The sequence below is a fragment of the Notamacropus eugenii genome, chromosome 6, assembly GCF_028372415.1.
Source record: "Notamacropus eugenii isolate mMacEug1 chromosome 6, mMacEug1.pri_v2, whole genome shotgun sequence".
NCBI classification, from domain to species: Eukaryota; Metazoa; Chordata; class Mammalia; order Diprotodontia; family Macropodidae; genus Notamacropus; species Notamacropus eugenii.
The window spans coordinates 328856132-328870411 of NC_092877.1; the positions used below are offsets into that span (position 1 = coordinate 328856132).

General features: G+C 37.4%; 1 protein-coding gene across 1 annotated transcript in view; it reads right to left on the reverse strand.

Moving 5' to 3' along the window:
* Positions 1-14280, reverse strand: part of DNER (delta/notch like EGF repeat containing) — a 351957-nt gene that overhangs the window by 117844 nt on the left and 219833 nt on the right. The window contains exon 6 of the mRNA XM_072618085.1: positions 6117-6270. Within this exon, the coding sequence (XP_072474186.1) occupies positions 6117-6270 (154 nt within the window). The remainder of the gene's footprint in view (positions 1-6116; positions 6271-14280) is intronic.

A 14280-nucleotide genomic window follows, 5' to 3' on the forward strand; every position in this document is an offset into this window, starting at 1 on the left:
TGGCTTGAATCAGGTATCTCCAAAAGAGGAAGATGCGGTAAAGATTATGAAGGTTGAGATAGCAAGATCTCATGATTTGTTGGATATGAGGACAGCAAAGGAGAAAGTATACTAAAAACTATTCCAATATTTTGAGCCTGAGTGACAAAATGGGGGTGCCATTGATGGTGACATGAAAATAAGAAAGAGGAACATATTTGGGAAGAATTTGTTCAATTAAAATTTAAAATATTAAATCTTGGATCTGATAATTTTGGAAATGTTAAGTTTGAGAAGATGGATGTAAAAAGCCAATAACCCTTAGATTATTTAAGCATATTTATTTCTCAAGAAATAAAAACAATCAGCCTATCTTCATTCAACCAAAACTCAGCTCAAACAGCACTTTCTACACTGTCTTTCCTAATCCATCCTCTCCACCTGGTAGTGATCTCCCTCCCAAAACAATTGAGTACCGTTTGGATAAATTTTCTATGTACTTCTATGTATGCATTTTATCTTCCCCATTGGAATATAAGTTCCTTGAGCGCAGAGACTTTTTCCTCTTTTGTTTATATTTCCAGAGCCTAGCACAATACCTGGTATATATAGTAGGCACTTGATTGGTTGGTCTACAAAATGGAGATGTCTGATAAGAAGTTGGAAATACAGGTCTAGAGTTCAGGAGATAATGAGAGGCTAGAGATATGAGATTGGGAATCACTGGAACTCAGATGTTCACTGAGATCATAGCATGGATGAAAATACAAGGGGAGAAAATTTAGGGAAAGAAGAAAAGAAGTCTAGGGTTTGGGGGGAAAATGTTTGTAAGCAGAAGTTCCCTGGAAATTATGCTAGGTCTCCTGAGATGTCCCTGAAGATAAAACTCATTTAATTTTTATAGAGTACCTTATGAGGGATATGGGAACAAAAGAGAAATCCATGGTCTCTTGAACACATGTGAGGAGGCTGCTGGAGGCCAAATCCAGAAACTCCTGAGGCCTGAGTCCCTTCATCATCGGGTTATTGCAGGACATGGAGTCTGCCCCAAGCCAGCATAGGTTCAAGGACATTCATCTAAAAACTGCCTTCCTAAGACAACCAGTCATTTTTGTCAGAAGATCAGATTAGCCGTTCACCTTAATCATAACAGTAATAATTGTACTAATTAACATTTATAGAGAACTTTGAAGTTTACAAAGCACTCTACATGTTATCTCATTTGACCTTAACTGAAAACAACATGAGAAATGGCTAATGCTTTCACTTCTAAAATAAACGTTGGATACTATGGGAAAACAGTGATAGAATTGTCTTTTGTGTTCCATTTGCTAAGATCAATCAATAATCAATTAATAAGCATTTATTAAGTGCTTACTATTTGCCAAATACTGTATAAAACCCCAAGGACACAAAAAGGGGACAAAAACAATCCCTACTCTAAAGGAACTTACAATTTATGGGAGATTTCTTTTGAGTTTTTTAATAGACTTTTTATGAAGATCTGGAATGAATGACCATGGCTGAAGAAATAGTATGGCATAATGAATATGGTGCTGGCCTTTGAGTAAAAAACAAAACCTGGATTCAGGTCCTGATTCTGGTTTCAGTCAAATCACATAACCACTCAATGCTTCCCAAGCAACTCACGATGACTATAAATTAAAGAAGAGAAGTTGGTTTATATCCATAAAAGGCATTTCCACACCAAGAATTTCCCTGTACTAATGAGATTACAGGTCTGGACCACAAAAAGAAATGGTTATCAAGTATATTTTTAAAAAGCCTGAATCCCCAAATATTGTACCCTGATCAATTCTTCATTCTTCTGATTTCTATTTCATAGGTTGTAAGCCATATTTTAGGCACTAACCCACTCATGGCCACTTATGTGGAAACTTGCCAACAGCAGTAAAGACAAAGGACAAACCTTGCCAGTTTTCTAAATCCTTGATCTTCTCAGATTATTGGGATCAGAGACTGAAAAGAATAGGCAATAATATAAGATAATCTATGTAAAATGTTTTTAGGGCTATATAAATGTCAGCTATTATTCTTCAGCTAATAAAGATGCCCCAAAGTCAAAAACTGTCACATATCTAACCAATCTGTGTCACCTGTGGTACACATTACTTAGCGATGTTGAATTTGGATGAATTGAATCAAGTCCATTCTTTGCTGCACCTATAAAAGCAATGGTGAGGCTATCACTGGATCACAGGGTCATAGATTTAAATCTAGAAGACCCCTTTGAGGCTACCTGGTCCCATTTTACAGATGTGGAAATTGAGGCCCAGAAAGTGATTTGCCTTAAGTCATAGAGCCAGGATTTGAAACTAGGTCCTCTAGCAACTAATTTTCCATGGGTTCTCTAATATTGCTGAAAGCAGTTTTCAAATGTGTTATGAAAATATTACTCGGAATGTTCTTGGGAGTAGGTAGAAGGAAAAAAATTAAACATCTAGAGGAGCAGTCTTAGTGCTAGCAAACATCTTGTCCAAGGTGACATTTGCCAAAAAGGTTAAAAAAAAAAACCTACAAAAGACATACTCTGAGCAAGGTTCAAGGCATAAGATCATAGGTTAGTGGATTCAGAACCAGAAGGGAATCTCAGAGGTCATTCAGTCCAGCCATCTCATTTTATAGATTAGATTAGAAAACTAAAGCCTACAGAAGTTAAAGGACCTGTCTAATGTCACACTTATAGTGTACAATGGGGAAAGGATTTAAACCTCTGATTCCAAATCTAGTGCTCTTTCCACTCAGCCTCAGTTTCCTGATCTGCAAAATGGGTACTGACATCTCCTCACACATTTCCTCATTTCCCAACAAACTGTACTCATTTTGGACATTTTTGGCTTCTCCACTATGCTCCCAATCCAAATCTTCCTACCCCAGATTTTTCAGCTTTCTGTTTTATATTGTCTTCTCTCATTCAATTGTAAGCTCCCTGAAGGAAGGGACTGTCTTTCTTTTTTATAGTTGTATTATCCCCAGTGCTTAGAACAGTGTTTAATAAATGTTTATTTACTATTAATAATAATGCCTATAGTAGTTACCTCACTGGACTATTGCGAGTCTCCACTGAAATACATGAAAAGGTCTAGGCATACAGACTAGCCCTGTGATCTCAAGAATAGTGAGGTACCTTCCTCACTAATGCAGGCCAGCACTTCCTCCACAATTTACAGTCCTAAAAGCTTACCTAGGGCTCCAAGATGTTAAATGACTTGCCCAGGGCCATGCAACCAGTATATATATCAAAAACGAGCCTGGAATCTAGGTTTCCTTGGCATTAAGGACATCTCTTTATTGGCCAAGCCATGCTGCCTCTAATAGCCTCTCATGTTTTATAAGTGCTTCCTGAAATAAATTGATGACTCTTTTGACTGTCCTGCTGTTACACTGAGGAAGTCGTTCCATTATCTGCATCTAAAGCATAAGAGTGACTTCCCAAAGATGGGTACAACAGTAGTTCCAACAGGTTATAACAATCTGGAGAAAGTATTAACTATGAGTTTGACAACATACTATATATGTCTGCTGTCCAAGGACTAGTCTTGCTATGCTTGGAGAAATACATACCTATGGGGGCTCACTTATAGGATTGTTGTGATCAAATGGGATGATAATGTATTAAAATCAAAAGTGATATGTAAATGCCAGCTACCATGCACTAGATGGAACCTTTAACGAACTAGAAAGAGAGTGGTTCTTCTGGGAACCTGAGTTAGAATCCTGTTTTGGTCCCTTTAGGACCTTGGGAAAGACACAATCTCCCTCCCATTTATGGGTCTCAGATTCCACGTCTTAAAAATGACTGTTTGACTAGATGGCCTCTGGGGTCTCTTTCAGCCCCACATCCATGATCCCATAATCAATGGATAGTTGACCAGAGATAATAAAAATTTTTAACCACAGAAACTCACAAAGATCTTCTTTTAAATAGTGGAGATTCTACAGTCCATGTAATAAGGGAAGTATCCACACTACCAGAATCATGGATATTTTGAAGGACTGAAGGAGCTATTCCATTATCTGCATTCACATAAGTATGTCTGTGTCTATCCAAGAACTGAAATCTTAGAAATGTCCCATCTTCATTGGCCTATTCTAGGATCTGCAGCCTTTTAGTGGTTACTTATTGGTATAGTCCTTTCTTCTAGACTTTGTGCCTATTTTCCCAAACGTTCTACCTATCCTCCAGACTACCCATGACACTTGACCAACATATACTCATCAATAAAAGGAGAACATAGGAGGAAAGCTATTTAACTCATACAGACTTCCACAATCATTTACTCTACTTTTTAATAGAGAGAGCCAGGCCTTAAAAGGGATCATGAGCCTAATTAGTCCATCAGCTAATGTCAAATAAAGATAGAGAATCATAGAATCTCATAGCAATTTGTTGACTGGAACTAAATGGAACCTCAGGGTGCTAGTCCAAACTGGACTTAAACAATGATCCCTTCAAAAAGATACCTGACAAAGGGTTATCCAATCTATGCTTAAAACCTTCCAAGGAAGGGGAGTCAATTGCCTCCTGAGGCAGCCCTTACCACTTTGCAATGGTTCTAATTATAGGAAGTTTTTCTTTAATCCTGCCTCTGACCCATGTGGCCTGTGTGACCCTAAGTAGGTGTCTTAACCCATTAGTGTTCTGGGCAACACTCTAAGACTGTAAGTCATAGAAGAAATACCAGAATTGGTTCAGATATAGACATTCTCTCATCCATCATTTCCCTGTGCCAATTAGATGACTAATCCACAGATCTTTCCCTTGTTCCTTAACAATGTCTAAATTAAACCTTTTGAAGCAGCAAACTGGGAAAGATTTTTTACAACTAGTATCTGTGATAAAGACCTCATTTCCAAAATATATAGAGAACTGAGTCAAATGTACAAGAATACAAGTCATTCCTCAATTGATAAATGGTCAAAGGAAATGAACAGGGAGTTTTCAGAGAAAGAAATTAAAGCTACCTATAGTCGTATGAAAAAATGTTCTAAATCACTACTGATTAGAGAGATGCAAATCAAAATAATTCTGAGGTACTACATCACACCTATCAGATTGGCTAACATGACAAAACAGGAAGATGATACATACTGGAGAAGATGTGAGAGAGTTGGAACATTGATTCATTATTGGTGGAGCTGTGAGCTGATCCAACCATTCTGGAGAACAGTTTGGAATTATGCCCATAGGGCTACAAAAATGTGCATACCCTTTGATCCAGCAATATTGTTTCTAGGACTGTATCACAAAGAGATCATAAAAATGGGAAAGGGTCCCATAGGCACAAAAATATTTATAGCAGCTCTCTTTGTGGTGGCCAAGAACTGGAAATTGAGGGGATTCCCATCAACTGGGGAATGATTGAACAAGTTGTGGTATATGAATGTAATGCAATACTATTGTGCTATAAGAAATGATGAACAGGAAGACTTCAGAGAGGCCTGGAAAGACATATATGAACTGATGCTGAGTGAAAGGAGAAGAACCAGGAGAACTTTGTACACAGCAACAACCACAGTGTGTGAGGAATTTTTCTGGTAGATTTAGCCCTTCACAGCAATGCAAGGACCTAAAAAATTCCCAATGGACTCTTGAGGCAAAATGCCTTCCACATCCAGAAAAAGAACTATGGAATTGGATCGCAGAATGAAGCAGACCATTTTCTCTTGTGTTTGGTTTTGTTTTGTTTCGTTTTCATGGTTTCTGTCATTCATTTTAATTCTTCTATGCAACATGACTAAGGTGAGAATGTATTTAGTAAGAATGTATGTGTATAACCTATATAAGATTGCATACCTTCCCAGGGACGCAGAGGGAGGGAGGGGGGAAAATTTAAGATATATGGAAGTGATTATAGAAGAGTGAAAACAAAGTAATTAATTTTTCAAAAATAAAATAAATTTGTCCTTTTAAAATTTCTATTTCTTCCAGTTCTCTCCTCTGAAGCCAGGCAGACAGTGTCTAATACCTCTTCTGTGGGACAATCCTTCAAATGCATAAAGCCCTCTTACGCCCTCTAAGTTATACCTAAATACAGGGTACATATTTCAGAAGGATAAATTGTACATAAGGGATAAAAGCTAAGACCTGGTGCAAAATGCCACTTCAAACCTACCAGCCAGGCAAACACAGGTGAAATTGCTCCCATCATGTTTTTCAATCACATCAACACAGCTCCCATTGTTCTGACATGGCTGTCCTTGGCAGGCATCGAATTCTTCACAGAAAGTGCCCACATACTGGTCCTCACAGTCACAGGAAAAAGTTGCCTAAAAACAAACATGCCGTTATTATGTATGACTGCGAGTCCTTCCAAATCCCCATTTCTGCTCCAAAACCCATACAGACCAACAGTATTCTCTTCTGTAATAAAGCAAAAAATGCCTTTGGTAAATGTAGTTTAAAAGCCATCATTCATAACATTTCATGGTCAAAATCCTGCTTTTTCAAACAATTCAAAAGATACTAAATTGCCTCAAAGTTTAATTTCAAGCATTTAGGTTTACCATCATAATCGTATTTATATATTTTCCAGATTAAAAAGAAATAACAATAGTGAAAGATTGTTTTATTTGAATCAAAAGTTGAAAAAACATTTTGGCTGTCTGGATACCAAGATGGTGATTTTTATTAGTTCAAATATCGGCTGCCTTCAAAATTTGTGAAAAAATCCAACCAATTAACTAGTTAACAGTTTCTGTTATTACCAGAACAAAGAAGCAAATGTTTAATGAATTTGGAAACATAACCACAAATATAACAGAAAACCTTTAAAGGATGTGGAATAAGAACGAGTAGAAACATTGCTTACAATGGTCTACACACCATCAGTTCTCTAAGTATGCTCTGGGGGTCCTGTGGAACCCTTTCAGGGAGGCCATGAGGTCAAAACTATTTTCATAATAATGCTAAAATATTTTAATTTCCAATATAGTAAACATTAATAGATACAACCCACATAAAACATCTTGGAGGGTCCTCAACAATGTTTTAAGAGCACAAAGGAGACCTGAGGCCAAAAATTTTGAGAATCTCTAGTCTATAAAACCACACAGAAAACATTTTGTGTTTACTTAGAGAACTTAGTCAAGCCCCCTGGGCCTAAATATTTTTCAAAGTAATCCATCCAGAAGTTGGAGAGCTCAAGTTTAAGAACTGGAGATTTTGAAAGCCGAGAAGTATCAATGAAAGAGATCTCTATTACAGGAGAGGTACTGGACCAGACACTAGACCCCTTGGGAAGCAGAGATATAGAATCCAGACAGACTCAGACGCAAGGACAGCATGATCCCTAGCAGTCAGAGGGGGCATAGTGCACAGACAACCTCCTATGGAGAGGAACAGACTGTGGGAACCCAGCATGAGGACTCGGTGAAAAGAAAGGGAACTTCTAGTAATACCAGGAGATATGAATTACCCCATCACTTCCACTGTACAAAGTCAGATCCCAATATTCCCATAGACACTGAGCATTTGTCAGAGATGATACTTTATTCTTGTGGGGAGGATGCTCTGTACCTAACGTTATTACAATGCATAATAGCAAATACCTTTGTTAAGAGCTGTGTCTACTGACTGCTTGTTAATAAGTACCTTGGTGGGGGCTTATAAGATATAGTGATAAGAAGCACAGGCCCCCTAGGTTATCCCTAGAGTTTGAAGTAGGAGGTGTCTCTCTGGAAATCCAGCCTTCAAATCTGAGTGTAGATTAGGGAGTAGACACAAGGGACCTGCTATACCTCCAGAGCACAGGAAATTTGTCTTATTTAAACTTTGTATCTCCCCTGCTATCCTCAAGAGTCTTCTGCACAAAGCAAGCTCTTAATACATGATCATGAAGTTAAAGAAAATGCATTTTCTAATAAAACAGAGTGGATAGACAACTGAATTTGGAGTCAGGAATATTCCTGTATTTTCATATTTATGTATTTTCTTTAACTCTACTCACACTGACTCACAGCATTATCTTGAGTCATTGAATCTCTTAGATTATCAGGCAACTTGCTCAGTCTTGGCAATTAAGCCACAGATGTGTAGTGGTCTATATTGGTGGGAGGAATTCTCATACCAGGAATATCTAAGTCACAGATGATTTTCAAATCATATGAAAAGAGGAAGTTTCCACAGTGGGAGTTCCTCACATTTAATATAAGTCTTACATAACTCCAATATTTAATCACTGATCTTTCACAGGGACATCAGGAAACATATAATAATAAAATTGAAGGCTCACAACTGAAATAAATATTTTTCCGCCTGTTTTGGTTGAAGTTGACCATTAGCAGTTTGAATTCACTCCAATGACTCCCTTAACCCCAAATCTGGCAGCTTTTCAATTATGTTCCTTGTTTAAACCACAGTATTTATTTAACACTTGAATAAGCTCTTCTTCCGGACCTTTCCTCTCCTCTGAATTCTGTGATGCTACTGGTCTGCTATGTCTCTGAAGATCCTCATCCTCATTTCCTCCTGTCTCCACATCAGCCCAGCATCAATGCATTCATTCATTCATTCCCTTTAGAACTGCCCTCAATCCCCTTCTTTCTGAACCCTCTCCTTTACCCACTCTCAAGACTTCAGTATTAATGTCTGCATGGAAGACCCCCAAATCTCTATCTCCAGGAGTCCCTTCTCCTCCGAACCTCACAATTCCAACTGCCCAATGGACCTTCAGACTTGGATATAACAACATTACCTCAAAATCAACATGCCCTAAACTGAACTCATCATATCCCTCCTCCTAATGTAACTTCCCCCCTTTCTGTTGCTATCCCCAGCATCCTCCCAATTTTAGCAAGTTTGGAGAAATGAGGCCCCCAATTGTTCGCATAGAGTTTCATATTGCACGCCTCAAAATAGTTTTATGATCATGAAATTTTAAAAAAATAATGAGTGAATATTTATATAGCACTTTAAGGTTTGCAGAGTGCATTACAAATATTATTTCATTTTAGATTCACAACAACCAAAGGAAGAAGGTGCTATTATTATCCCTGTTTAAGGAAGGAGAAAATAGAAGAAAACAGAACCTTGTCCAAGGTTCTGTAGCTTTTAAACATCTCAGGATTGATCTGAACTCAGGTGTTTCCAACTCTAGATCTAACACTCCATCTACTACACCACCTAGCGGCCTGGGTAAGAACTACAAGTTCTCTCAAACCTACATAATGATGAACATGAAAGAGAAAAGAAAAATTTAAAAAGTTGCACTAACCAGTGTACATTATCTTGACTTACATTGTGATCTACACATCAGAAAAATAACTTCCTAGACCTAAGTTACATAACTACTCCAATTTTTTTAACATTTAAAGAAAAATAATAGAGCTAATCATTGGAAGTTTTTCTATCCGAAAGGTCAAACAAGTAATGAGCACGAAATATTTAATTTACATTTTCATTAGTGTAAATGATTCAGCTAAAAATGTTATTTCCCTTTGAACAGTCTGATTTCCTACGACTATTTTTAAACAGTGAATTTAATTTTTGATAAGGCATTTGATTGTTCTGCACTCAACTAGGACAAGGCATAAAGGAGGGAGTAAAGACCTTCTCAAAATGATCAAATAGTAGACTGTAACCCTGATCTAGAGAGGACTGGGACCATCCTGACATGTGGATGAAAGGAGAGATTTTTCTTAGGGTGAATCTAAGGGTATTTGGGTTTTTAGTTTTTCCCTCTTTGACTTTGTCATTGACCAATTTTGTGTGCTAATGGGCAATGTAATGAACTGTGAAGAGATACCAATTCTCTTTTAAAAGGTCTAAAGATGACACCGATCTTGTATGAATCTGGCATTTTAATGTTACATGAACACAGCTTTAGTCTTTGGCCTCCTGTTTATTTAATCACTTTTTTGTGGAAATTTTCATAATTGGGAAATACATCAAGAATAATAAGAGATTGGAGTGCATGCCCAGTTTTTCATGCTTAATCTTAGAAACTAGTAGGAATGAATATTTTTCATTTTGTGAAGTCTAGCATCCATTAAATAGCCTATGTATCAAGAATTCTACCTTAATCTAAAAGAAAATACATAGTAAAATCTGCAACCTGTGGGGAAGATTTTATTCTAGACTGATAAATTTTCTAACACTTAGGAGTTTCTCTCTCTTTAAGTACCAAAACATCTCATTTAAGCTATTTTGGAAAGGAATCTTCCTGAAATATATAGTTCATAGTTCCCCATTTTTATAAACACATGCATTGTACATTATCTAACCTTTTTAATTATCCCATAGCAACATCATAAGCATCAAATGTTACATATACTTCAATACAGAGCCTCCAGAAGTAGAAGTTACTTCTCTTTTAGTGGTCCTAGAGTATGCTGGTCTTTGTCCTTGTATCTGTGTTTTAATAGTCATTTGCCTCTTCCATAAGTGCTCTCCATACTTATGCCTTGGTCACATACCATCTATTCTTGTACATTCTCCACCCCAGGAGGGGTCTGATAACCACTGGGAAAATATATCTAATTGGTGCATCTTGTTACTTTCTTTGCTATTGTGTTTAATTAAAAGTCTTTCATTTTTAATTAATACATCCTTTGACTATCTGGAAAAAAATTAAAATATGGTGGGAACTTTTGAGCTATGATTTTACATGCAACTGACCCATAGAACTTTTCAAAACTAAGGTCATTTTTCTAGGGGCACACATGTGACAAAGAATGTCCCAATGCAATTGGGAAAAAAAAGAAGCTATCTCATACAGATTCCTTTGCTACTTCTTACCTCAGAACTTATCTATTTCATTCCCCATCCACTATTCCTTGTTTATTCCAATCTCTGATAAGGACATGGTACTTCTCTTTGTTATAACCAATCCCATTATTTATGCCATGGATCCTATCCCTTCCCATATCCTCTAGGAACTTGCCCAAAGGTCGTTGCATTACTCCCTTTTTAATCTTTAATCTCACTTTTTCTAATGCTTCCTTCCTCAGCACCTACAGACATTTCCAGGTCTCCCCTAACTTAACAGTCTTCACTTGTCCTTCAAGCCACCCCCTTTTATCTTATCTTTTCATAGCCACACTTTGAAAAAGTCATCTAGACTCATTACCCCCACTTATTCACCTCCCAGTCATTCTTACCATCTTTCAATATAGCTTCCTACTTGACCATGCAATAGAAACTATCCTCTGCAAGGTTACAGATGATCTCTTAACTGCTTAATTTTCACTTCTCTGAAACTTCTGACATTATTTGGTCACACCTGCTTAATTTCTCTTAACTAGGCTTCCTTGACATCATTTTCTTGTTTCCCTACCTGTCTGACTTCACCTTCTCAGACTCCTTTGCTAGACCATCATCTATCTCCTTCCTTTAACATACATTCTCCAGTGCCCTGCCCTTGGCTGCTTCCACTTCTCTGTCTACAGTCTCCTACATCATGTTGTTCCTATAGCTTCATTTATTATTTCCATACAGGTATCTCCCAAATCTGTATGTCCATCTCTAAATTCTTTCCTCTACTTCAGTATATCTCCAATTGTATATTCGACATCTGAATGTCTCATTAGCATCTCAAATAGTACATGTCTAAAATGAAACTCATTACATCTTCCCTTTAACCCTAACTTTTCTCCAAACTTCATTCTTTCTGTTGTAGGTACCTCCATTCTTCCAGTCACCAAGGCTTATGGTTTGAGGATTATCCTTAACTCATCACTTCTCCCTCACCTCCCAATATCTGGCTCTCTTGCTGGTTACTGAGGTGAGGCTTACTGCTGGCTTTCTGAGATGCTTCCCATTCTGGGTTGTGCTCCTCTTTTACCTGAATGAGATGGACATTTCTTGCCAATCCTCCAAGTTTCTTGGGCTAAAAGATTATTTCACCCCATCTTTTTGCTGGTTCTGCTTTTCTAAGATTTGTTTTAAGGGTCTATTTTATGGTTATTTGGAAGTGAGCAGGGGAGAGTTGCAGAAGTTTACCACTTACTGCGCCATCTTGGTTCTCACCTCCCAATTTCCAATCAGTTTCTTGGTTGTATTGATGCTACCTACCTAACTCCCTAACTTCATATCATCCCTTTCTTCCTACTCATAAAAGTCTCATGGTCTCAAATCCAGACTATGATAATGGCTTCGTATTTAATCTCCATATTTCTAATATTACCTTTCTCAAATCCAGCTAGCAAAATAATCTTCCTAAATCACAGTTCTAATTACCAAACTTTGACCACCTCCTCTTCTCACCCCTCTAGTAGTCAATACTCTCTCTCTAAGTTCTGTGAGGGAAAGGATCATTTTGTTTTTGTATTCACAGTAAACATCACAGTGCCTTGCATATAGTAAGATGTTTAATGAATGAAAAACTGAGTTTTCCAACTAAGTAAAAAAACAAAAACAAAAAAAACAAAAAACACTAGAGACTCCTGGGTTCAAGCAGCCTACTGTAAACACCCATAATATCCCCTAGCAATAGTCTGGAGTCACTTGGGAGCAGTCCCAGCCTAGGTATAAGCCTTGCTACTTCCAATTATTGCTTAAAGCCACAATAATCCTGTTCATATATCAGAGGTACGATGAAATCCTACCCACTCCATACAAGTCGGAAAAAACCAGAATCATTTCCTGAGGAACTCTGGTCCCATCTAGTGCCAAAGCAAATTTCTTTGGGGTTAGAAACCACAGTACTCTTACCCAGGTAAGGTCTATCAATGTGCCAATCATCCCAGGCTCCTGTTAATCTTACTGAGTATTAATGGTATTAAAGGTATTAATCTTACTGAGAGAAAACGTCGAAAACTTCTATAGCTCTTTTTGTGTATTTTGGCAGACAACATTTCCAGATCACTTTAATTATGCTAGATGGGAGCTTGTTGCATCCATATTTTCTAAACCCTGAGTTCTGTGAAGATGGGGTGACTTGAGGATTTCTCGACTGAGTAACAATCACTTTCATTTGGTCTCTACTTACTTGGTATTTAATGTGACTCTAATGGTACACCTGGTAAAAGAAGGATAATTTTTGCAAAAGAAATGCTGTCCAATTTGATTTTTTTAAAGATAGTTTCTAGAACTGAAATTACTTTCCACTGACAAATACAAAAACCCAGGCAGCAATTTTTAATGGTAATAGATGGTTTCATCTCCTTAAGCATAATTTAGAACTTTCACAGAGTCAAAAGATCACTTGAACATGTTCACTTACAAGAACTGACTTCATCACGGGGAATTCTTACTAAGCTTGGATTCTGTACTACCCGCATAAGGAGAGCAAAAGGAATCAGACATTAGATTTCAGTGAGGGTCTTAGAGTTCTGTTTCTAATGTAAAATTGCCCATAAATTCCTCTTCCTGAGACTGGGCCACACAGAAACAGCTGGAACTTAGCCACAGAGATAAAATGGTACTTCCTCCTGGGAGTACACCCTTCTTAGGAACGATGGATGAGCCCTCTCAGAGGAAAACTCACCATACTGCTTGGAAAGAAACCATACTGTGATGAACTTCCATGAAGTATGTTAAAGGATTCTGAAAATTCCTGCCGCCTGGCTGGGTCTCTGAATTGAGTTGTTCAGTATTCACATAGCTTAAACTACATGCCCCTCTGGTTTTTAAGTCATGGGTCTTTTTCAAGGCTACATCTTCATTCTATAGCTCTGAGTCCTTCCCTTCAAATGCAGTGTCTAGTAAGAAAGGCAAGCCTGGAAATATGGAGAGTAGAACATATATGTCCAATAAATCCATAACTTGGCATTCATGAATTCCTACTACTCATTCTTTGGCCTTAAATGTTAAATTTTAAATAATGGTAGCAATAATGAGAGTAGGTGCCCTTTCCTTTCAAAGGACACAGAGATTTACTTTATTATTCATGATATAGATAAGTAAATATCTTTAAGGAAAAACACAACAATGTGTTTGAGATGTTGAGGCAGGGGCAGGGGGAATTTCAAACTTTAGTTGCCTAGATTGGCTGAGCTGGGAGAAATAGAAGCCATCTCCAGGTAGAGTCAAACCGTTGATGAGGGGTGAAAATGAAGGTCAGAGACATGAGGCAGTTTGATAGCGTAGAAAGAGCAATGAACCCTATGACGAGCTAAAATTCTACTCTGTCATTTAGTCCAACTATGAGCAAGTCATTGTAAAACTAAAATAATTTTGTGAATTACTTTACAAATAATTTACTTACTTTATTTGTAAGTTTCTTTATTTGTAAAATTAGAATAATAACTATATGAGTAAAGAGTCAGAATGATGTATGTAGTAGGGGATTTGGAGTCATAGGACCTGTGTTCAAATCCTAGTTACATAATCTTAGGCAA